The sequence below is a fragment of the Callithrix jacchus genome, chromosome 17, assembly GCF_049354715.1.
Source record: "Callithrix jacchus isolate 240 chromosome 17, calJac240_pri, whole genome shotgun sequence".
In the NCBI taxonomy this organism is placed as follows: domain Eukaryota; kingdom Metazoa; phylum Chordata; class Mammalia; order Primates; family Cebidae; genus Callithrix; species Callithrix jacchus.
Genome location: NC_133518.1, coordinates 45,813,284 through 45,836,471, shown reverse-complemented (window position 1 = coordinate 45,836,471; position 23,188 = coordinate 45,813,284). Strand labels below are relative to the sequence as shown.

At 36.5% G+C, this 23,188-nt stretch overlaps 1 protein-coding gene across 9 annotated transcripts in view; it reads right to left on the bottom strand.

Moving 5' to 3' along the window:
- CEP70 (centrosomal protein 70) overlaps positions 1-23,188 on the bottom strand; it is a 63,669-nt gene that overhangs the window by 1,425 nt on the left and 39,056 nt on the right. For all 9 annotated transcript variants that reach the window (XM_035278711.3, XM_078354127.1, XM_078354130.1 and 6 more), the window contains 9 exons: positions 20,186-20,273; positions 20,010-20,098; positions 16,653-16,727; positions 10,610-10,715; positions 9,319-9,489; positions 4,843-4,989; positions 4,501-4,669; positions 4,207-4,321; positions 2,355-2,434 (listed from right to left, as the gene is read on the bottom strand). In XM_035278711.3, the coding sequence (XP_035134602.1) occupies positions 2,355-2,434; positions 4,207-4,321; positions 4,501-4,669; positions 4,843-4,989; positions 9,319-9,489; positions 10,610-10,715; positions 16,653-16,727; positions 20,010-20,098; positions 20,186-20,273 (1,040 nt within the window). The remainder of the gene's footprint in view (positions 1-2,354; positions 2,435-4,206; positions 4,322-4,500; positions 4,670-4,842; positions 4,990-9,318; positions 9,490-10,609; positions 10,716-16,652; positions 16,728-20,009; positions 20,099-20,185; positions 20,274-23,188) is intronic.

The window sequence follows — 23,188 nt, the reverse complement described above, 5'->3', positions numbered from 1 at the left end:
AAGAATTGCTTGGAACTGGGAGGTGGAGGTTATAGTGAGCTGAGATTGTGTCATTGCACTCTAGCCTGGGTGACAGAGCAAGACTATGTCTCCAAAAAAAAAAAAAAGTATCTGCCTAATCAAGAAGAGAGCCTTATCAGAGTACAAACCTCAAGTGCAATGTATTAGAGAGCTTAGCTTGGTCCAGCTTACCAGACAAATGAATACAGGTTCTTCTCTGACAGGCTCTTTCTGAATTTGCTTTTTTCTTCCTAAGACTATCTTATTCCAACTAGCCTTATCCAGATCCCAGCCCTACTTAAGGTAATCCACAATGGCGGGTTCTCTAGATACCTACTATTTTTTTCTAGCTTATTCTGTTAAGCCATTACTAATAAACACATTCCTTTACAGAAAACATGCTTTCTTGGATTCCAACTCTCTCCATTGCTTAGCTGGATCTTGGTTGCTCTTCATTTAGCCTAAACACATAGCCCATGCTCTGCTACTATTCATTTAGTTCTTTAAGCTCTTGACTTCAGTCAGAATACTTGTCTGAACCCACTAATAAAGCATCGAGATATGGGAAAGGAAACAAGATAAACGAACCACAACAGAGAATTTGTTTCGTCCCTTACATTGTGGTAAGATACAAGATCAAGTTATTCCCTGACTCTGCCTCCTACCCAATCTGAAATTATACCTGTTTTCTCACTAAATGAGAAACCTGCCTTACAAATGAACCTCACAGCCAAAGACCTTGGCTGATATGGGGATTTCCTCAGACAATCACACCACTTATATGAGAAAAAGAATGGATTTTTAAAAATCACTAAAGGTACACTCCATATCTGTTACTCAATATACCACCCTGTACCTACATGCTTAGTGACACCTAGTAACAACAACAACAAAAAACAATCCTCATGTTTGCCAGATTTAACTTTACCAATGTTAAATATAATGTTTAATCCCAGAATTTCAACTTTGACCAAAATACAGAATTCATCTGCAGAGAAACTTGATTTTCTGAAGCAGATGATCTTTATGAACCATGCTGAGTGTCATAATATCTGAAAGGAAGTTTCTATAGAAGCATTCTGAAATCAGTGTTACCAGCACACCCTATTAAAATGTTTATTCATGTGCCAAATATTTATGAATGATGAGAACATCACTGCTTAATAGCCATCCCAAAGCAAGTAGAATCATATTATTCTATGAAACCAGGCTCTTCAGGATATCGGCAACACACTTATACAGTTTCGTACCTCATCTCAAGTTTCACTTTCAAATTACATTTTCACTTGCTGTGATCTTTTAAAATATGTGAACAAGCCTAAATAAAGCATGCCCACTCATTGTCTCCCTTGCTTCCCCAGTGCACATAAAACTGGTCACAAAACTTCCTTTATGTTCACTAGGCTATATATTCTAATTAGATACATCTTTCACTTACTTTCTTACCAAGTTTTAATTTACTCATTCTCTTATCTTCCTACCAAGCTTCATCTCCTCTTCTAAAAGCAAAGAGCCATTCTTTAAAAAAAAAAATCTTTCAAATGAGCTATATAGAAACAAGAATTCACTAGTGAATAAATCACTTTAAAACTTTAAAAATTGTTCTTTAAAATTTTTTTCTTCCTTACCTGATAGCAGTAACTTAAAAAAAATTGTTCTTAATAGTAAGATAAATTAATTTTATAGCCATATATAATTACATTTAAGCTAGATAAGGTCTCTATTTTATCTTATGAGTCCTAAGCAAAGTTTTTTTCTTTTAGGAGACACTATTACTAATGAAGCCTTCAATCTGACTGTCTGTACAAGTGTAACATTTCATCTTTTCCTTTCTATAGATATTTATGACTTTATGTTACTTCATTTCATCTTTTCCTTTCTATAGATATTTATGACTTTATGTTACTTCATTTCATCTTTTCCTTTCTATAGATATTTATGACTTTATGTTACCACCGGAGAGGAAATGTTATTTGTATATTTTAAAAATTTTGTAGATAGGTGCTATCTTAAGAAAAAAAAAGAGAAAGGAAGGACCTTCCAAGATCATAAAGTCTACCAATATTTCCCATTAGACAATGACAGAACCAGGATTAAACTAGGCATGGCCAGAGTAATGCCATTTCTCATGATAAGGTCCTCCAGCAAAGGCAATTGGTATCTCTGTTAAGAGTCTGTGTTTCTGTTCTGTGGAGTAATCCCAACAAACTCTAACTGCCTGTAAGGAATGTGTTTCCAGAACTGTTCGTGGTTTCCAACCACTAGGTAAAAATACTAATCCAGTGACTAAGGAACACCTTTCTCTTAAATGCACTGACATTTATGAAATTAACCATCACCAACAGAGATCTTACCTAAGATTTCAAGTAGATCATTAGTAAATGCCTGAAATGCTGGGAAAAATTCCTCATGTTCTTCCAATTTGTTGATAATGCTGTTTAAAAAATGCACAATTTAAACCTAATTTCTAACTTGAGTTTCTTGCATCTGATCATAAACAGAACATTTTCAAAATAGAAACTATGTTGCCAAATTAAATATAAACTTAATGACCATTTGCTACAGTTCTTCCTTTCTGAGTTCTTTGTTAATCTAATATCACTTTTCTTAAAAAAGCATTTCATTATCAATGTAAAATTTGTTAAATTTATATGTAACATTCTTAACATGGCAAATTTCCCATTAAGCTCAAGCCTTCTTAGAGACACCATGCTTTTATAGCATTTTCTAAAAATAATTGGCTTTTACACCCAGTATCCTATTAAACGTTAAGAAAAAATATCAGGCTGGGCGCAGTGGCTCACGCCTATAATCCCAGCAGCAGCACTTTGGAGGCCAAGGCAGGAGGATCCCTTGAGGTCAGGAGTTCAAGACCAGCCTGGCCAACATGGTGAAACCCTGCCTCTACTAAAATACAAAAATTAGCAGAGGTGGTGGCACATGCCTGTAATCCCAGCTACTCGGGAGGCTGAGGCATGAGAATTGCTTGAACCTGGGAGGTGGAGGTTGCAGTGAGCTGAGACGGTGCCACTGCACTCCAGCCTGGGTGAGACTCTGTCTCAAAAAATAAACAAATAAACAAACCAGGTTTTATGTTAGACATGCCTAGTCTTTTAAAAACATCCTTAACATTTATCTTCTAATCAAATAATAAATATACTATTAATGAGTATTCAGTGGTCTATAGTAGGGTCCTAAAAATAGGACTTATTGATATGATCAGAACTACATAAAGTTGCTGACAAGGTTTGAACTTCTCCATATATAATATTTCCTGAGAACAGGATTATGCTGAAGAGTTCCTGACCTTTATAAGCCCTACAATCTATTTTTATTTTTTAAATACTTGGCATTTTCTCGTCCCAAAGGGTGTGAGATTATCTTAGGTTGTCAACTTGTTTAAAAGATGCTATTCCAGGCCGGGTGTGGTGGCTCAAGCCTGTAATCCCAGCACTTTGGGAGGCTGAGGCGGGTGGATCACGAGGTCAAGAGATCGAGACCATCCTGGTCAACATGGTGAAACCCCGTCTCTACTAAAAATACAAAAAATTAGCTGGGCATGGTGGCGCGTGCCTGTAATCCCAGCTACTCGGGATGCTGAGGCAGGAGAATTGCCTGAACCCAGGAGGCAGAGGTTGCGGTGAGCCGAGATCGCGCCATTGCACTCCAGCCTGGGCAACAAGAGCGAAACTCTGTCTCAAAAAAAAAAAAATTGATGCTATTCCAAGGCTGGGCACAGTAGCTCACACCTGTAATCTCAGCACTTTGGGAGGCCAAGGCAGGCAGATCGCTTGAGCCCAGGAGTTTGAGACTGGTCTGGGCAATATGGTGAAAACTTGTCTGTCTCTCTACCTGCACACGTGCACACACACACTCACACACTCACACACACACACACACACTAGCTGGGCATGGTGGTGTGTGCCTACAGTCACAAACACACACAGAGAAAAGATGCTATTCCAAATAGGGAAGGTAAATGAGTTTTGAAAGTCTTTAATTTCACCCCTCCATGAATTCTGGACAATACTTATTTTTTCTTTTATTGTTTAGAGACAGGCTGTCACTATGTTGCCCAGACTGGACTTAAACTCCTGGGCTCAAGTGATCCTCCCACATCAGCATCCCAAGTAGCTGGGACTACAGGTGTGTGCCACCACACCTGGCCATTCTGGATGATACTCTGTAAACTTTTGAAATGAGTACCTCTGGAGGTCTTCAGGTCCTAATACCTGCATAACCTGCTCATTCACATCTTCATTAATCAGCCTACAGAGTTTTCCAACAGTGCTTACCAACACACACAATGAAGATGAACTATCTGCAAAAGAGAAATAAAAGGATATTTCAACAGAAAATTTCCAAAATTACATACATCAAACATTTTATGCTTCAGTTATCCTCAATTTTTTTTACTTAAGAAAAATTTTATCTACTTTTTGTTAATTTATTAAAAACAATTCTTAAATGGGGGCCAAAAATGACAAATTAGGTCATCACCTAATTCTAAGAGTTCTTGGAGGTTTCTCACAGCATTGTTCATTTCTCCAAGCCTAGTATAAACTTCATTCATTCGAGGATAGACTCCATTTAAAGAAGGCACATCAAATAATTTTTGGAAGTGAGAGACAATAGCTTGCAAAGTTTGAAAGTTTGGCATATTGCTGTCCTGTCCAAAAGAGAGGTAAAAAAGAAAGAGTTCATATCTTAAAATAATCCCAAATAAAAACTTTTAAAAGAAAAACAGAACTCTTGTAGAACAAATATTAATATCCACATCAAATTATCAATTTTTAAGATAAGAGTACATTAGAATGTGACCATTTATGTAAGTATTATTACCTTTTCTTTATTTTCAACTTCTTCCAACATAGTATCTACTATAAATAACAAATCTTCAACTTTGATACCTTCATTTGCATCCTGCTTCTTCAGATTATGCCAAGGTACCAGTTCTGCAGATAGTGTTTTCAAGGACTTATACAAATCCTTTATAACAAAAGAAACTATATGGTATTATTGATTTAAATAATTTCTATAGTAATATAACACAATTAATAAAATTATAAGTTTTATGTATTTTATAAAATTAATAAAACATTATATAGGCAGGTTAAAATATATATATATATGTAACCATCATTGGTATTTTTTAATAACACTATTACCAATTTAGAACAAGTCAGTTAAAATTAGGTTTCTCCAGGTAAACATAGGCTTTACAGAAAACATTACATATTGATTATTCTGCATTTGGGTGCTCTAAGTAATTTTATATTATTTATTATTGTTTCATGTTATTTTGTTATTTTGAATTGTTGATACATAAAGAATAAACTTGCCCTTGTATTTTAGTTTTGAATAACAGATTTATTGAAATGTAGTTCAGATACCATAAAATTCACCCTCATTAAGTATACAATTCAGTTTTAATATTTTCACACATGTACAAACATCAGCACTATCTAATTTCAGAACATATCCATTACCCCAAAAAGAAATCTCAGACCCACTCACAGTCCTTCCTTCCTCATTTTTCCTTTCCCACAGCTCCAGGGGATAACCTCTAAACTATTTTCTGTGTCTATGGATTTGCCTATTCTGGCCATTTTGCATAAATGGAATTATACAATAAGCAGTCTTTTATGAATGGCTTCTCTCACTTAGCATAATGTTATAACATGTACCTCCAGGCAGGTTTTCAATGTGAAAGGTTCTCTAAATGTATTCTACTTTACAATACTCTGTTTTCTTGTCCTAGCTGTGATGCCCTAAGTGATTTTAAACTGTGCACAATGGGCAAGGCTACTGGAAGTTTAGCATTCTAGACTGGTCAGTCGACAAATACTTACTGAACCCTAATCCAAAAATCTGAAATGCTCTAAAATCTGAAACTCTGAGCAACATGACACTCAAAAGAAATGCTCATTAGAGCATTCTGAATTTTGGATTTTTGGATCAGGGATGCTCAAATGGCATATACTCCAAAATCTGAAAAAATTCTTAATCTAGCCCCAAGCACTGCAGATAAGGGATACTCAATTCATATATGTATGGAACAGTGCTTAGTCCTTTAGAACAATGCTATCCAAAAGAAATGTAATGTGAGCCACAGTAATTTTAAGTTGTCTAGGGCCATAGTATGAAAAGTGAAAAGAAACATGTGATATTAACTGTAATATTTTATTTAACCCAATATATCCAAAATATTATCATTTCAATATAAAATCAATATTTCAATTTTTCCCATATGAAGTCTTCTAAATCCAGTGTATATTTTATACTTCTAACGCATCTCAATTAGGACTAGCCACCTTTCAAGAGATCAATAACCACATACAGCTAGAGGCTACCATACAAGACAGCACAGCTCTAGAGAACAGAAAGAAGTACAAGAAATTCTTCCTTTTTCGAACTTATTTTAGTACTTCACTTGACACTCTCCACTTAAGGCTCACACTTCACATATTGGTATCTTTAACCTTTCGTTTGGTAGGAAGACAGTTACCTATTTTAGTAATTCACAGCAATACATTCTGTGTCAAATGAATGTTTTACAATCAGTGCCACTAGAATTTGGGAGGAAAAAAAAGTCAGTAAGCAACAGCATAATGACCCCTTTATTAATCAATGCTCCAGCTACAAGGCACATTTATAAAGTAATTTATGGAAAAAAGCACACCCAATCTAATACATTTTTGCTTCAGAATAAAAGAGTATTACAAAGCTAAGAAAAAGATGTTCTGGTCTCCTAAGCAGTGAGAGGATGGTTGTAGCAGTTCATCAAGTAAGCTTTGAAAAATATGAGGGTCTCCTAGGTTCTTTACATTGCCTAGTTGTGGAGACGTAGAAGTACTACCATGGGCCGGCCTACCATGTATGTCTGGCCTCTGAAGCACTGGAGAATAGGAAAGTCAAAGTATTCAAGAGTGTACTGGGTTGGGGGAAGCTATAACATCTGTAGTTCACTTTCTTGGAAAGGCAGGAGGGAAAAGACAGAAAGATGGAGGCAGCTGGCTCCATGTCTTTCCCAGCTTTCTTTTCTTCCAATTTTCAAAACTAGTAAAATAGACATAAAATTCACCATCTTAACCAGTTTTAAATGTAAGTTCGGTGTTATTAAAAATGTTCATAATGTTGTGTAACCAACACCACCATCCATCTCCATAACTTCTTCATCTTGTAACACTGAAGCTTTACACCCTTTAAACAGCAACTTCCCATTTCCTCCTCCCGCTAGTAATCACCACTCTACTTTGTCTTTATGATTTTCACTAAGTATCTTATGTAAGTGGAATCTTCTTGTGACTGACTTATTTCACTTAGCATAATGTCATCATAATGTTCACCCATGTTGCATGGGTCAGAATTTCTTTCCTTTTTATGGCTGAATAATATGGCACTGTATGTATATACCACATTTTGCTTATCCATTCATCCCTCACACCTATCCTACTTTTTAAAGCCAAATTTAACCTAAGGGAAAAAAACTAATTTGGGAAGATAGTTGTCCCAAACGTAGAGGTTGCTACGTTATAAATAACCTTTGATAAGAGACCTCGGAGAATCTCATGTAGTTTCTTAATTTGGACCCTAAAACTGTAGTATTATTAATATCTGAGGCACTGCTCAAAATCCATGAGTTACTTCAATGGCAGAGTAACTAATTCCTAATAAGTTCCTCTTAGGTGCCCTCAGAATATTCTAATATAAAGCAAATTCCTGCCTCCTCCCACTCAGAAAACTATACAATAGCAAGAACTCACCACCATGGCAAAGCCTTTCTTGGGGGCTATAATCAAAGTGTTCTCTTTCTCCTCCAGACTCTAGAGCACAAGTTATCTGCATCACTCACTTAGAACTTAATCACAGGTAATTGATTTTTATGTCACTAATTTCTTTTAATGATATTATAAATGATTAAATGTTGTTTCATATTTTTTAGTATATTTTGTCTAATTAGTCTGAATCTTGTGTTTATCCCATAATGGCTTAGCATGGCAAATGAACAGTAAGTATCCATTAATGTGATTCTTCCCTTTGTCTTTTTCGTCTCTAGTCTTAGGGCCTTTTCTAGTCCATCCCTTCTGAGAAAGACAAAGGTAGAGTCAGCACTGTTCCCTCCTACTGGGAGAACCCTCTGACGGGCACCGATTGAGGAAATACAATGATTTACACAATTACTAATTATTTTACCCTCTTCTGAGATACAGAGTGGAGGGACTCCAGCCTATAAAGTAAGTATATTAATCCAGCATTGTCACTCAATCAAAATGTCTATGTATTGTATAGCTCTGTCTGAGCCCTATATAAGAAGGAAAATTTTTATAAATTAAAAAAAATTATATAAAAAGAAATTTTTAAAAAATTAACATCACCACTCCCAATTTTGTTGTCTTGGAATATATTATTCTGCTTTATTAGTTTAACAAATATTAATTGCGCACTCATGCATCAGGAGGATATTGGGGATGTGCCAGAGAACAAATAAGACAAAACACTGTCTTCATGGAGCTTATACATTCTTAACAGATATCTTCTGCATTATTTGTACTTCATGTAATAGGACTTCTGTGGCAAACACTGTCATTGAATCAGGTTTTCAGTAACAGACATATGCTATGTATTATATTAGTTACTAAGAAATCTAAAGTTTAAAGGACAAAGAAGTTAAATGCTACTAATTTCAACTATTTACTTTTCAGCAAACTAGTTAACAAAAACTGAAAAAACCTGAAGCTACGCAATAAACACACAATAGCTCTATAAAGTAAATAAAATGTAGTCTTCCACGAAAAAATAGGATAGGGAAAGATAGAGTTACTATTTGTTCTTGAGAATAAGCAGAGATGAAGATAAGCTCAGTTCTGAGAGACAGAAAATAAAGTGTGAAGAGGGAGAAAATATCCCCAATTATAATGAAATAAAGGATAAGACATTATATCTGAGGAGGAATAAGCGCCAAGAAAATCGTGGCATCGTGATAGCAACAGGAGGCAGATGAAGGTAGAATAGGGAAGGGCCTAGAAGTACAATGTGGATCCACTACAGATTCTCAATAAGGGCATTAGCCCAAAAATTTCTTGTCTGGTAGAACCTTAGAGGAGGTAAAGCTTACAATAATGACAACATCAAATAGACAGTACCTAAAACAGATATGTAAATAGGAAGATTTCCGTTTTAGATAAGCTTTTTCATCTTTACAGTTAACACAAAAGTTAAGCTCTATTTAATTTTCACCCCAAATTAAGTCATATTAATAAAGCACATAGAGTTTAATAGATATTCAAAGCATATAAATAATATTCAACCCCTTACCTTTAGGGATGTCAGCTGATCTGCCCACATTTCTATTATGGGAACAAGATGCTCAAATCCACAATCTTGAACAAGATCTTTATTAAAATTTTGGGATCCCCCTTTGCTCTGTTTATAAATTATTACTGGAGCTCTTGGATTGTGGATAATTGAGTTGATGCTACATAGCACCTTTAAAAAAAAACAGTGTATTTAGTCAAAATATTTATCCTATGCCTGCAAAGTTATATATTTTAATGGTGTGCTTTATATGTCTATATATTACATATATATATTTCATTAAATATACCAAAGAGAATTATCATAAGGAATTGGCTCATGCAATTATGAAGACTGACAAGTCCCAAGATCTGCAGTGAGGAAGAGAATACCCAGGAAAGCTAATGGATATTTGCAGTCTGAACACAGGCAGACTGAGATCCCTGCAAGTGCTGTTTCAGTTTGAGTCTGAAGGCAGAAAAAAAACAGTGTCCCATCTTAAAAGCAGTCAGGCAGGAGGAGTTTCCTCTTACTCAGCCTTTTGTTCTACTCAGGCCTTCAAATGATTGGATGAGGCCCACCCCATTAGGAAAGGCAGTCTGCTTTACTAAGTCTACTGATTCGGATGTCAATCTCATCAAGAAGCACCTTCCCGGACACATCTGAATAACGTTTAACCAAATGTCAGGCACCCTGTGCCCCAGTAAACTTAAAACAAAATTAACTATTACAAACACCCATATAATCACTACCTAGGTTCAACAATTGTTAGTATTTTGCCATGTTTGCTCACTATCTGTATTTCTAGGTGAACCATTTGAAGAAAATGTGGACATCCTAACTCTTCACCCTCAAATAATAAAGTATGCATCTTTTAAAAGTGGGCATATTCTCCTACAAACTCACAAGACCATTATCAGATGATTTAAGGAAATTAACAGTAATCCTCAGGCTGAGTATGGTGGCTCATGCCTGTAATCCCAGCACTTCAGGAGGTTGAGGCAGGAGGATCACTTGAGCCCAGGAATTCAAGGCTGCAGTGAGCTATGATAATGCACTCCAGCCTGGGCAACAGAGCAAAACCCTGTCTCCAAAAATAGTATCATTGATGCCTGGATTGAATTTTAAATATCTTAATATGTTAATACAGTATACTATTTGACTATAACCCTCTTCCCATAAGTGATGAGTTCTACCTTACATATTATCCAAGGAAAAAAAAGGAGACATCGAAAAGCATGTTTAAAGAGAGAAGAATAAAGCCATTCAAGACAAACGTCAGTCTTTTTGTCATGAAAAATTAATTCAATACCTGAAAGTATCTCTGGTCAATTAGGGCCTGTTGCTGATTATATTTGCTGGGCTCATCTTTTTTCTCTGTGTCCTCAGCCTTCTTATGACTAATAAGCTCCTGTAATCTAAAAGGGGGAAAGAAAAATCAAGATATACAAGATTATTTCCTGGACACTGGACCAAGATGATAAACTAAGTCAATGATCCAGCCACCCTTCCAAAAGCCTTACATCACTTTACTTATATGTGTGTACACATGTATGTATGTGTGTATATATATTTATAAGCACATAAACATATGCATGTATAGTTTAAAAATTTTTAAGTCATATTGTCACTAGAAAACAAGAAGGAATAAATCACAAATGAGAAGGAATCTCTGAAGACGGAAGAGATCAGATTGAAGAAGAAAGTTCTAACCACTTCCCAACACACACTCACAAAAGACAGAACAAGAGAGAAATACAACAAAGGATGGAAGCAACTTCCATCCAAGGGGCTCCAAGCCTACAGACTATAGGCAAAGGGAGCAGGAAGCATAGGAAGGGCCATTGGTTTTGGTACTGTAGCAAGAACAGCTAGACATTTGGTCCCTCTCTCTTTGTATTCTACCAGCCGCAAAGAACAGACCACAGCAATGCCTGGGCCAGTCAAAAGGGCATGGAGATCCAAGAGACCATTGTCCCAGGTGGCTGCTAGATTGCTGGGGGAAACGAGAGTCTCTTCACCCAGAAATATAACTATGTAAAAGAGTACCCACCTAGTAGCAAATAGTTGTCCTTCTTCAAGCATATCTGAAGACAGGCTGTCTTTCTCCTCCCTCCTTACGCCTTTGAAAACAGTACAGTAGTACCCACTGCTCTGTAGTTTCACTTTCCATGGTTTTAGTTACACAAGGTCAACCAAGGTCCAAAAATATTAAATGAAAAATTCCAGAACTAAGTTTTACATTGCACACTATTCTCAGTAGTGTAATAAAATCTCACACTATCCCACTCCATCCCAGCTAGGATGTAATTCATCTCTTTGTCCAGCTTATCCATGCTATGTACACTACCTACCAATTAATCACTTAGTAGCCATCTTGGTTATCAGATCAACTGTTGGGGTATTACAGTGTTAATGTTCAAGTAACAACCTTAACTTAATAATGGCCCCAAAACGTAAGAGTAGTGATGGTGGAAATTTGCATATGCCAAAGAGAAGTCATAAAGTTCTTCCTTTAAGTGAAAAGGTGAAAGTTCTCCACTTAAGAAAAAAATTGTATGCTGAGGTTGCTAAGATATACAGTAAGAACGAATCTTCTATCTGTGAAATTATGAAGAATGAATAAGAAATCTGGGCTAGTTTGTTGTTGCACCTCAAACTGCAAAAGTTACAGCCACAGTGTGTGATGCATGCTTAGTTAAGATGGAAAAGCATTAAATTTGTGGGTGGAATATATGGACAGAAATGTGTTCCAATTGATAGCAGCTGAGTTTGGTTCTGTCTGAAGTCTCAGGTATCTACTGAGGGTCCTGGAACATATCCTCCACTGATAAGGGGGAACTACTATAGTCTCTTAATAAGCCTTCAAATTACCCCTCCTCAATTTGAATATGCTATCAGTTTCCTGCTGGGACTTCAACCCACTAAACTAACTCTATGGCTCATTAATTATACACTCTGACCTGCTGTTTGTAAAACAGAACAGTAAAATTCCAGCATGTCATTTTCCTGTTGAAAATTGATTTCCCATTGCTTTATGTGCTAAATCTAATTTCCCTGGGCTAGCATTCAAAACTCAAATTCTCCATGCTGTCAGTCCTAACACAATATTTGTGGGGTTTTTTTCGTTTTGTTTTTTGGAGATAAGAGTCTCACTGTTTCCCAGGCTGGAGTGCAGTGGCGCAATCTTGCTTCACTGCCTCCCAGGTTCAAGCAATTCTCCTGCCTCAGCCTCTTGAGGAGCTGGGACTATAGGCACACACGATCACGCCCAGCTAATTTTTGTATTTGTTTGTTTGTTTGTTTTTAGTAGAGACCGGGTTTTACCATGTTGCCTAGGCTGGTCTCAATCTCCTGACTTCAGGTGATCCACTGGGCTTGACCTCCCAAAGTGCTGGGATTACAGAAGTAAGCCACTGTGCCTGGCCAGTCACACAATATTTCTCCTGACTCCTTTTTTACTTGATTCTACTACTTCCCTACAATTACCTACTCCAGTCACACATATATTGCCCTTATGTTCACTCAGTTGCTATTCGCTGCTCTAGTGAGTATATCCCCAAGTCAAATTATAAATAACTTCTTACATATTTACCACATTCACATTCTTCACAGTTTTGCCTAAAGGCAGTGCCATGAGCATATTATTTAGAAAAAAGGACATAGAAAAGCTGATATGGCCTCTAGAAGGACTAGAAGTAAACTGATATATCTGAATTTAAATGCCAGTTCCTTTCACTTATATGAAAATGTTCAACTTATCAATGAATTGTTTGCAAATCTAATGTTATACTGTGGATATACACATTTTTGCTGTCAGTGCAATAACCTAAATATATAATTGCATGTACTGATTACAGTTACTCTGGGAAATGAAATGTGATTCTGTACTGTTGTTTATTCTAAATTTTCTTAAACTAGAGCTAAAAGGGCACTTGCCTGTGTACTAGCAAAGCTTGCCCTCTTCCTGAAGGCTATAAATACTACTACTGTTATTCTAGTGCCTTGAGTCTAGGAAAAACCACACATGAACAATACAACTTCTATGTTATATTGCTGATGGTTCCCTCATTTTCTATTTGCACAACTTAATTGAAATTTTAGAAACCTGTGTTGTAGCAGCCTGGACTATACTCAGAAATATGCTAGAGTTGTTCTATAGTCTCCAGAGCAGTCAGAAATTTCTTCTGTCTTTGCAATATCTCTAACAGATTTCCTGTAATGTGCATCACAATCTGATTGAAAGCCTATTCTGTAACGAAACTATTTCTTTTTTTCCCTATATTTGTAAAGAGAATTCACTGGATTGACAGGAGATTTTATTTTTAATTATTTCTTCAGCATCAGTAGTACTTTGAAAAAATATTCTACATCTGGCACTACAGAAAATAAAAATTTTTTGAGTTTTACCTTGAAAAAATTTTTTTCATTGAGTGCTTGGTTTAGTTCTAATTGTGTGGTAGCTAAGAGTATGAGGTTTGGAGTCAAAATGATTGGGTAAGGATCTGATTTCTATTCAAGTTCTTCCATATACAGGTAACCTGTATAACTTGGGCAAGTTATATAATACTTCCAAATTTGTTTCCATGTCTAGATACTACCAAAGTTTTAAACTTTAAAAACAATTTAAAAACAAAAACACACTGGATGCTCATGCCTGTAAAATCAGCACTTTGGGAGGCTGAGGTGGGCAGATCATGACGTCAACAGATCGAGACCATCCTGGCAAACTGAAACACCATCTCTACTAAAAATACAAAAATTACCCAGGCATGGCAGTGTGTGCCTGTAATCCCAGCTACTCGGGAGGCTGAGACAGGAGAATCACTTGAACCCAGGAGATGGTGGTTGCCACTGCACTCCAGCCTGGGTGACAGAGCGAGACTCCGTCTCAAAAAACAAAAAACAAAAACCACACACATAATTTCTTCACAATTTAGCAGAAAAATATAGCAGGAATTGGCTCTGAATCATAATTTTAAATGACAATAAGTTACTCTAAAGACCAGAGCCCAAATAAACAACGTGTGTGTGTGTGTGTGTGTGTGTGTGTGTGTGTGTGTAGTCAATTCTCATTGTTCATGGTAGTTATGGTCTATAAAATCACCATGAATGCTGAATTAGCAAATACTAAACCACTACTCCAAGGGGAAATACAGGGTCAGGTTCCTGAGAGCCTCTGGTCACATTTTCCTTAACTGATCAATATATAACCTCTTTGTATGTATGTTTCTATTTAAAGACACCTTTTACAAAATATATTGTTGATTAATTAACACAACTCATGGACAACAGGGCTCCGTAACTCATGCCCGATAAAGCTTATCTAATAGGTGTTATTTTTTCTACAAGGTATATTATAGCCTTCTTGTGCATAAGAACAGTAAACAGCACTTCAGCACTAACTCAGGGGCCATCTTAAAGAAATCATCTTAAAATAACTTTTTTTTTTTTTGCATTTCTATGCTTTTTGTTGGTGATGATACTCAAACAACAGGGCAGAACATCATCTTGTTTGAAAACTAAGCATGTGTGTTTTGGGTGACCCAAATTATTTGCCACTCTGTACATGTCCATCAATGACTGCAGGTACTGTATTGATTTTGTGATTGTAAATAAATTTTAGCAGGTAGGCAAATTTATAAATATGGAATCTATGAATAAAGATTATATATCTCTATATGTGCGTTAAGTACTTGCTCGTGTGTACATGTGTGTGTGCATATCTTACACACTTGCTTTAGAGTCAACAGGTTTCCTTCTTTTTTTACCTCCCCACATCCTCCTTTTCCCAGTTGCCTCTCTCTCAATCTCCTATCTCGTTAATGGCACCCACAACTGCCTTGTTATTCAAGGTTAAAACTTGGGAGACTTTTGAGTCTTCCTTTTTCCCCACAATTCCCTATATTCAACCCATCATGAAGTCCTATTAGTTCTACCTCCATTCTCCAATTCCAAATACTTCTCATCACCTCTACTTCTGCCACCTTTGACCATGTCACTACCATCGCTTGTCCAAACTCATATAATGGCTACTCTCCCACTATTTTACTTTTAGTACTTATAGTATATTGAAACTATTATTTATTTTTTCATTGTCTTTCTCCCTTGATGTAATCTCTATGAGGAACCTTTTCTCTTTGGTTTACCACCACAACCAGTGCCAAGAATGCCAAACAGATGTAAGAAGAGTTATAAGTACCCAAAATGTCAAGGAATAGCAGGAAAGGAATAATTATTCATTGACTATGCATGCATCCCTTCCGAACCTTCCACTTCTCTTTTCTTAGTTTTCCTCCCCTATTATCTTTTTATTGTGGGGAGGGGCAGAGACAGAGCTCTGTTGCCCAGGCTGGAGTATAGTAGTGTGATCACAGCTCATTGCAACTTTGACCTCCTGGGCTCAAGCAATCCTCCCACCTCAGCCTCCTATGTAACTGGGGGTACAGGTATGCACCATCATACCTGGTTAATTTTTAAATTCTTTGTAGAGACAAGGACTCACTACATTGCCCAGGCAGGTCTCAAACTCCTGGACTCAAGCAATCCTCCTGCCTCAGTCTCCCAAAGTGCTGGGACTATAGTCGCGAGCCACTGCACCTGGCCCCTATTATTTTAACTCAGTATGTAATTCCTGGACATCCATGATACTTGCCTGTCACTGTTACATGTTGCCGTAGGAAGGAAGAAACATAGCTGTCACTGAAAACTGAATCATATATGCTAATAAAACTGACAATACATTTAATGCATATATTAACTCATAGCTTTCAAAATATTTCATACGAACACTCCCCAAACTAATTTCTCAAATCCCATTCCCTTGAATCAAAGAGTACACATAGATAATCTTCAAAAAACACCATCACTGTTTCAGATCAACTCTTTGAAACACTGAGCACTTGCTTTTCAAAGTCAGGAAGGGTACAAGCAGATACAAATAGCTCACTGCATTCCCTCTGGTACTTTTAAAGTGTGATAAGGTTCACTTTAAAATATTCATATCATAACTACCAACAACAAAAATTGGGGGCTTGTCACTTCTAATTTCATTGATTCTCTTGCCATGCTTCCATTACTTCCAAAGATAATTTTCTATTTAAAACCTTTGTCCTTTATTGCTTCAGGCAACAACCTTTTTTTTGCTCTCACTTAAGATGAATATATAGCCAAATCCAACACAATAGAAATTGCTCTTAAACTGTGAAACCAGAAATACCCCCTTTTAATGTCATTTTCCTCATCAGCCTGGTAAGTCCAAATCAAAGCCACTAGGAGGTGGCATAAGCTGATAAGTAATAAAAATAAATTTAAAACCCTAGTAAAGGCAATAATTTTGGTAAAAATATAATTACTTGACATTTTTCTTAAGGGCTTTTTCCAGTTTCTTCACCTGCTGTTTATAAATTCTTAATTCATGCTGTGTGGGCCTGTGGAAAATAAACAATGATAAATTAATTCAATTTACTGAATAAAACCATAAAGGTACTTAATAAATGACATACAATACTTTCCTACTTGTCATAAATATACTTATTAAACTTCTGAAAATATTTCATGACTCCTAATTTGGCATTTACTGGCCATTTAGATTTCTTCTTCTGTGTAATCCCTTATTCAAAACTTTTTAGTCATTTTTTGCTGCTAATCTATTACTTGTTTTTATAGTGAAATATTTCAAGTATACAGACAAAAACAGAGAATATTATAACAAATCCTGGTGTATCCCCCACCTTGCTTTATCAAATTTGAATATTTGAATAAGATTCAAATTTTAACTCAAACTTTATACATATACTATACTTAAAATTCCACTTGTCCCTCATGTCATTCTTCTCCTTCCCATACCATAGATAACCACTATCCTCAATTCATTGTTCATTATTCCCTTGTATGTTTTTAACTTTTTACTGCATATTTATATAATCATAAATTTACATATTATTACATGCAAGGTTTCACATTTTATATAAATGGCTTATGCTGTAGGTATCAGGTCCCTCTCCATTAAGGTATAAGCTTTTTTATTTTTTTTGAGACAGGGTCTCATATTGTCACTTAGGCTGGAGTGCAGTGGCATGAGTTCAGCTCACTGCAACCTCTACCTCCCAAGCTCAAGCCATTCTCCCACCTTGGCCTCTTGAATAGCTGGGACTACCATGCCTGGATAATTTTTGTCTTTTTTTGGTAGAGACAGGGTTTTACCAAGTTGGCCAGGCTGCTCTTGAACTCCTCACCTCAGGAGGCCCGCCTCAGCCTCCCAAAGTGCTGGGATTACAGGCATGAGCCATCGTGCCCAGCCATTAAAGTATAAGCTTTATGAGAAAAAAAAAAATCTGTATTGGTCTTTGCTTTAAGTTGGGACAGTGTCTAACTTATGATAGGTATTCAAACATTTGAATAAAAAAAGGATCAATGATGTTCATCCTTTATTACAGTCAACAGAGAAAGTGTCATCCTTTTGTAGCTATGCTGGATATACATTTCTGTAGTGTGCCATTATAAATTTTACTTGAATGAAAGCAAATCAGTGGTTGCCTGAGGCAAAGGCAAAGAGGGGCAAGAGGAAGGGATTACAAAAGGGGCAAGAGGTAACTTCTATGGTGTTTATTTTTTGGTTTTTTGTTTTTAAGAGACAGAGTATCTGTTGCCCAGGTTGGAGTGTAGTGGTGTGATCACAGCTGCTTTGACCTTCTGGGTTCAAGTGATCTTCTCACCTCAGCCTCCTTAGTAGCTGGGACTACAGGAGTATGCTACTATGCCTGGCTAATTTTTAAAAATTTTTTATAGAGACAAGGTCTCATGTGTTGCTCAGGCTGGTCTCAAACTCCTGGACTCAAACAATGCTCCCACGTGGGCCTCCCAAAGTGCTGGTATTATAGGCATGAGCCACTGCACCTAGCCTCCAGGATGATTATCTTTTTTTTAAATTGCATTTTAGGTTTTGGGGTACATGTGAAGAACATGTAAGACTGTTGCATAGGTACATACATGGCAGTATGATTTGCTGCCTTCCTCCCCATAACCTATATCTGGCATTTCTCCCCATGCTATTTCTCCCTAACTCCCCACCCCCCTGCTGTCCCTCCCCTATTTCCCACTGACAGACCCCAGTGTGTGATGCGCCCCTCCCTGTGTCCATGTATTCTCATTGTTCAACACCCGCCTATGAGTGAGAACATGCGGTGTTTGATTTTCTGTTCTTGTGTCAGTTTGCTGAGAATGATGATTTCCAGTTTCATCCATGTCCCTACAAAGGACACGAACTTGTCTTTTTTTATGGCTGCATAGTATTCCATGGTGTATATGTGCCACATTTTCCCTGTCCAGTCTATCATTGATGGGCATTTGGGTTGGTTCTAAGTGATTATCTTGACTGTGATTGTTAGAGTAATTATCTGGATTGTAACTGTTTCACAGGTGTATACATATATCAAAATTCAACAAATTGTATACCTTACATATATATGCAGTGTACTGTACATCAATTGTAACTCATTAAGCTATTTTTTTAAAGCAAAAAAAAAAAAAAAAAAGGCTAAATCTATTCAAAGTTTTTTTTTTTTTTTTTAATTGAGACGGGGTCTCACTCTGTCATCCACTCTGGAGTACAGTGACATGATCGTGGCTCACTGCAGCCTCGACCTCCAGGGGTCAACTGAGTCTTCCACCTCAACCTTCTGAGTAGCTGGGACTACAGGTGCGTACTATCACACCTAGCTAATTTTTACATTTTTTGTAGAGAAGTAGTTTTGCCATGTTGCCCACGCTGGTCTTGAATTCCTGCCTCAAGCGATCGGCCTGCCTCAGCTTCCCTAAGTGCTGAGATTACAGGTGAAAGTAATTGTGCCCAGCTTATTTGAAGTTCTTAGCTAGTTTTATCTTCTTCAATGTGGACTCCAATTTTCTCATTTCCCTTGCCTACCAATGTGCTCTTGTTCCTTCCATAAGTTATCATGAGAGAGAACTGACTAGAATGAGTATATTATGTACTCATGATTAGCTTTAGAACAAAGGAGAAAGAATGGTGCATTTCATATTCCAAATTCCAGTATACATTTACTTTTCAAAAAATGAAGAAAAACTGGCCAGATGCAGTGGCTCATACCTGTAATTTCAGTATTTTGGGAATTCCAGCACCGAGCCTAGGAGTTCAAGACCAGCCTAGGCAACACAGGGAGACCCCATCTCCACCAAACAAAAACATTAAAAAATTAGAGGCTGGGCATGGTGGCTCATGCCTGTAATCCTAACACTTTGGGAGGCTGAGATGGGAGGATCACTTGAGTTCAGGAGGTCGAGACCAGCCTGACCAACATGGAGAAATCTTGTCTCTACTAAAAATACAAAAAAATAGACAGATATCATGCCATGCACCTGTAATCCCAGATACTTGGGAGGCTGAGGCAGGAGAGTCACTTGAACACAGGAAGCAGAGGTTGCAGTGAGCTGAGATCATGTCACTGCACTCCAGCCTTTATTATTTAAATAAATACATAATAATAATAAATTAGCTGGGTGTGGTGGCTCACACCTGTAGTCCCAGTTGCTTAAATGTCTGGGGTGGAAGGATTGCTTGAGCCCAGGAGGTCAAGGCTGCAATGAGACATGTGAGATGTGATCATGCCACCACACTCGGCCTCACTGACAGAGTAAGACCCTATCTCAAAAAAAAAAAAAAAAAAAAAAAAAATTACTGAAGTTTCTCTCACCTGGTTTCCAAATCTTTTTGTAGGTTCAGCTTTTCACTTAAAAGTGCATCAATCTTAGATTTTGATTCTTTGAGTTGATTCTGTAATGACTGCAACACATTTCATAGAAAAATAATTAACTTTCTTAGATTACTTCCTTTAATAGAAAGTATGTATTAGTAATGCAGTCCCCATACCATTAAAAGGCCTTTATAAGTTGGTGAGGCATCCAGATTTCTGTAGTCCTTTTCTTCTTCTGACTGACTTTCATCTTCTTTATATTGCCTAGGAAAATATGGATGCAGTATACTTATGAAAAATCTATCTTCAAATATAAAAATCTAATTAAACCAATCTAATGAGAGTTTAATAATCTAAACATGAATTAAAATCAATCCAAATTTCCTACTTGTTCTCATAGAGAATGGTATTAGAACACTACTACTATCTAATATTATAGTATATACAGTATCCGTTTACTCTCCCTACTTAGAATACATGATCCATGAGGACCAGAACTTTGTCTTATTCACCACTGTATCTCACTGCCTAGAAAAGTATGGAATATAAGAGGAGGTGAAAAAGCATGGCTGAATAAACAAATAAAACATAGGTGGAACATCCATGTTCTTTTAAAAAATGCATTCTCCACATATTATTTTTTCCTTCTAGTACTTTACGGTCACCAAAAAACCTGTATGAAAAAATGCAGAGCATAGCAGAAAAGCAACAGATGTAATAGTCTTGGTTCAAGCATTGATAACACCACTAACCAGTTGTATTATTTGAATAATTTGAATTCAAATAATTATTTGAATAAGTCAATCTCTCAGAATTTATTTTCTCATCTGTAAAACAATATCTGTCACATCTCCTTCAAAGGATTGGTATAAAAGGCAAGTGAAAGACATTGAAGGACTCTGAAATGCAAAGTGCTAGCGAATAAGTATGATTATTTTTAGTAATCTTGATGAACTATCACTGTGATGTCCTATACAATAACCAATAGCTATGTGAGCTAGTGGTTACCATTTAACTCTTGAAATATGGGTAATGCCACCAAAGAACTAAACTTTAATTAAATCTTAAATTTAAAAATTGAAGCAGTATAAAATACTTTTCTGTTAAACACAACTTTATTGTTTAGGACTACATTTCATTTTAACTGCTGCATCACATAAAGTTTTACATGCAGGATTTCTAGTATTACACATAAATACATCGCTAGTCTAGTAAGTGTCAATGGACTGATTCAGTTCAAATGGTTTGTTTATTCCTAATAGGTTTAAGCATTTACACATAGTCTCTCATGATAAAAAAAAAAAAGAAAGAAAGAAAGAAAAAAGAAACATTTTGGACACCACTGGCCTTAAAAAAAAAAAAGGTAAAGCAGAGAAGCTTTTGTCACTGCGAGACACCCATGTCCCACCTGTCTTCTTCCTTTGGTCCTGATGTTTCAGCTCTACAGGTTCATAGCTCTTCTCCTGTGCTTCCTGTTTATCCCACTTGGGCCTCCAAATCTTAGCCTGACTTCCCTCCTCTCCTCTTTCATCTTCTTTACTAATGTAATACTTGTCAATGAATTATTACATCCTCTTTTTACAGTACTCCTACTTCTTTAGGTGATACTTATATCCTATTTGTAGATCTAAAAATCTATCCTGAAATTACCAGAATCTCACTTTCAAGTTAGCACTCACTCTTAGAAAGGAGACTGAGTTTATAAACTTTGTTCAATGAATCCTGAAAAACCCCCTCCTTAGGAGACTCTTTTTATTGCTGCAAATTTTCTCATTTGTAGAATATTACTTATTAATATAGCTCCTATTTTCTTCCTGTCCTTCACTTCCCTCAGTAAGACATTCAATCCAAATATCTGATCGAAGCATAATTTGTATAGGCTAAAATACTTTACTTCACCTAGACCACGGATGAAAATTAAAGTTAAAAAGCGATTCTTCTCCAAGTCACTTATTTCTCAGCCCCAGATTTATATTACAAATTCATGACAACTAAATTCAATACCACCGCTCCCATGACCTCAATACTTTTATCATCTTTAGTCAGAGAACCCCATTTGCAAAACACTACAAGTACCTCTCTCACAGCATATTCTACATGAAAGATTTCCTGATGGCTATATTATGTTAAATCTTCTCTTACTAAAAACCCCAAATCCACTCACTTCATCATCTAGATCAGGGGTTACAAACTGCTGTCTGCAGGCTATATTCAGCATGCTGTTGGTTTTGTAACTATTTTTACTGGAACATAGCTGTGCCAATTCATTTACATATTATCTGTGGCTAATTCTGTGCTGTAACAGATCTGAGTAGTTGTCCTATCTTTACAGAATTTTTTTTTTTTTTTTTTCAGCGATGGGGTTTCACCATGTTAGCCAGGATGGTCTTGATCTCCTGACCTGGTGATCCGCCCACCTCCGCCTCCCAAAGTGCTGGGATTACAGGTGTGAGCCACCATGCCTGGCCTAACTTTGTAGAATCTCCACCATCTAAACAACAGTTTCATTTGGAAGTCAGAAGTTCCCTGAAGCTATTTGATAATGCTGCTTTCTGAAAAGAATAAAGCAAGAAGTTGCTTTTTAATTAGTTGCTCTCTTCTTCCCTTCTTTTTTCCTTTTCTTTTCCCTTTCTTCTCTCTCTTCTTCTCTTTTTTTGGGGGGAGTCCCCACAGTACTAGAGATAATCAGCAACCCACAACCCGCAGAGCTCTGCCATTGTTTTCTCTAAGATTTTGGAAAGTCATTATTCTTGGGGTAAGAATACTAGAGTGTACACTTCATAAAAGTGAATAATTTATCTGCTTTACTATGGGATCCTAATTACTTAGAACATGGTACAAAATAGGTGCTCAAATAAATATTTATTTGTTCAAAGAACTGTTCCTTCTATAACTAATAGATGAGCTACATTTTCAGTGACCTTACATTTAAGCATTTTAGATTATATCTTAGATATCCTTCAGCTATTTTAGTTTAGCCAAAGACCATATATCTTTATGCTTATTTCTTTAATCAGGTGATAAGTGTGTTTTAATCTATATGCTTGATTTTTCACTGACATTTTCTCTCTCACATAAACCTGCATACTAATTAGGTTACACTTTGGTAGGTGACTAATCTAATTCTATGCACTTTGTAGATATACTAGGTAACTACCCAGGGGCAAGATCACATAGGT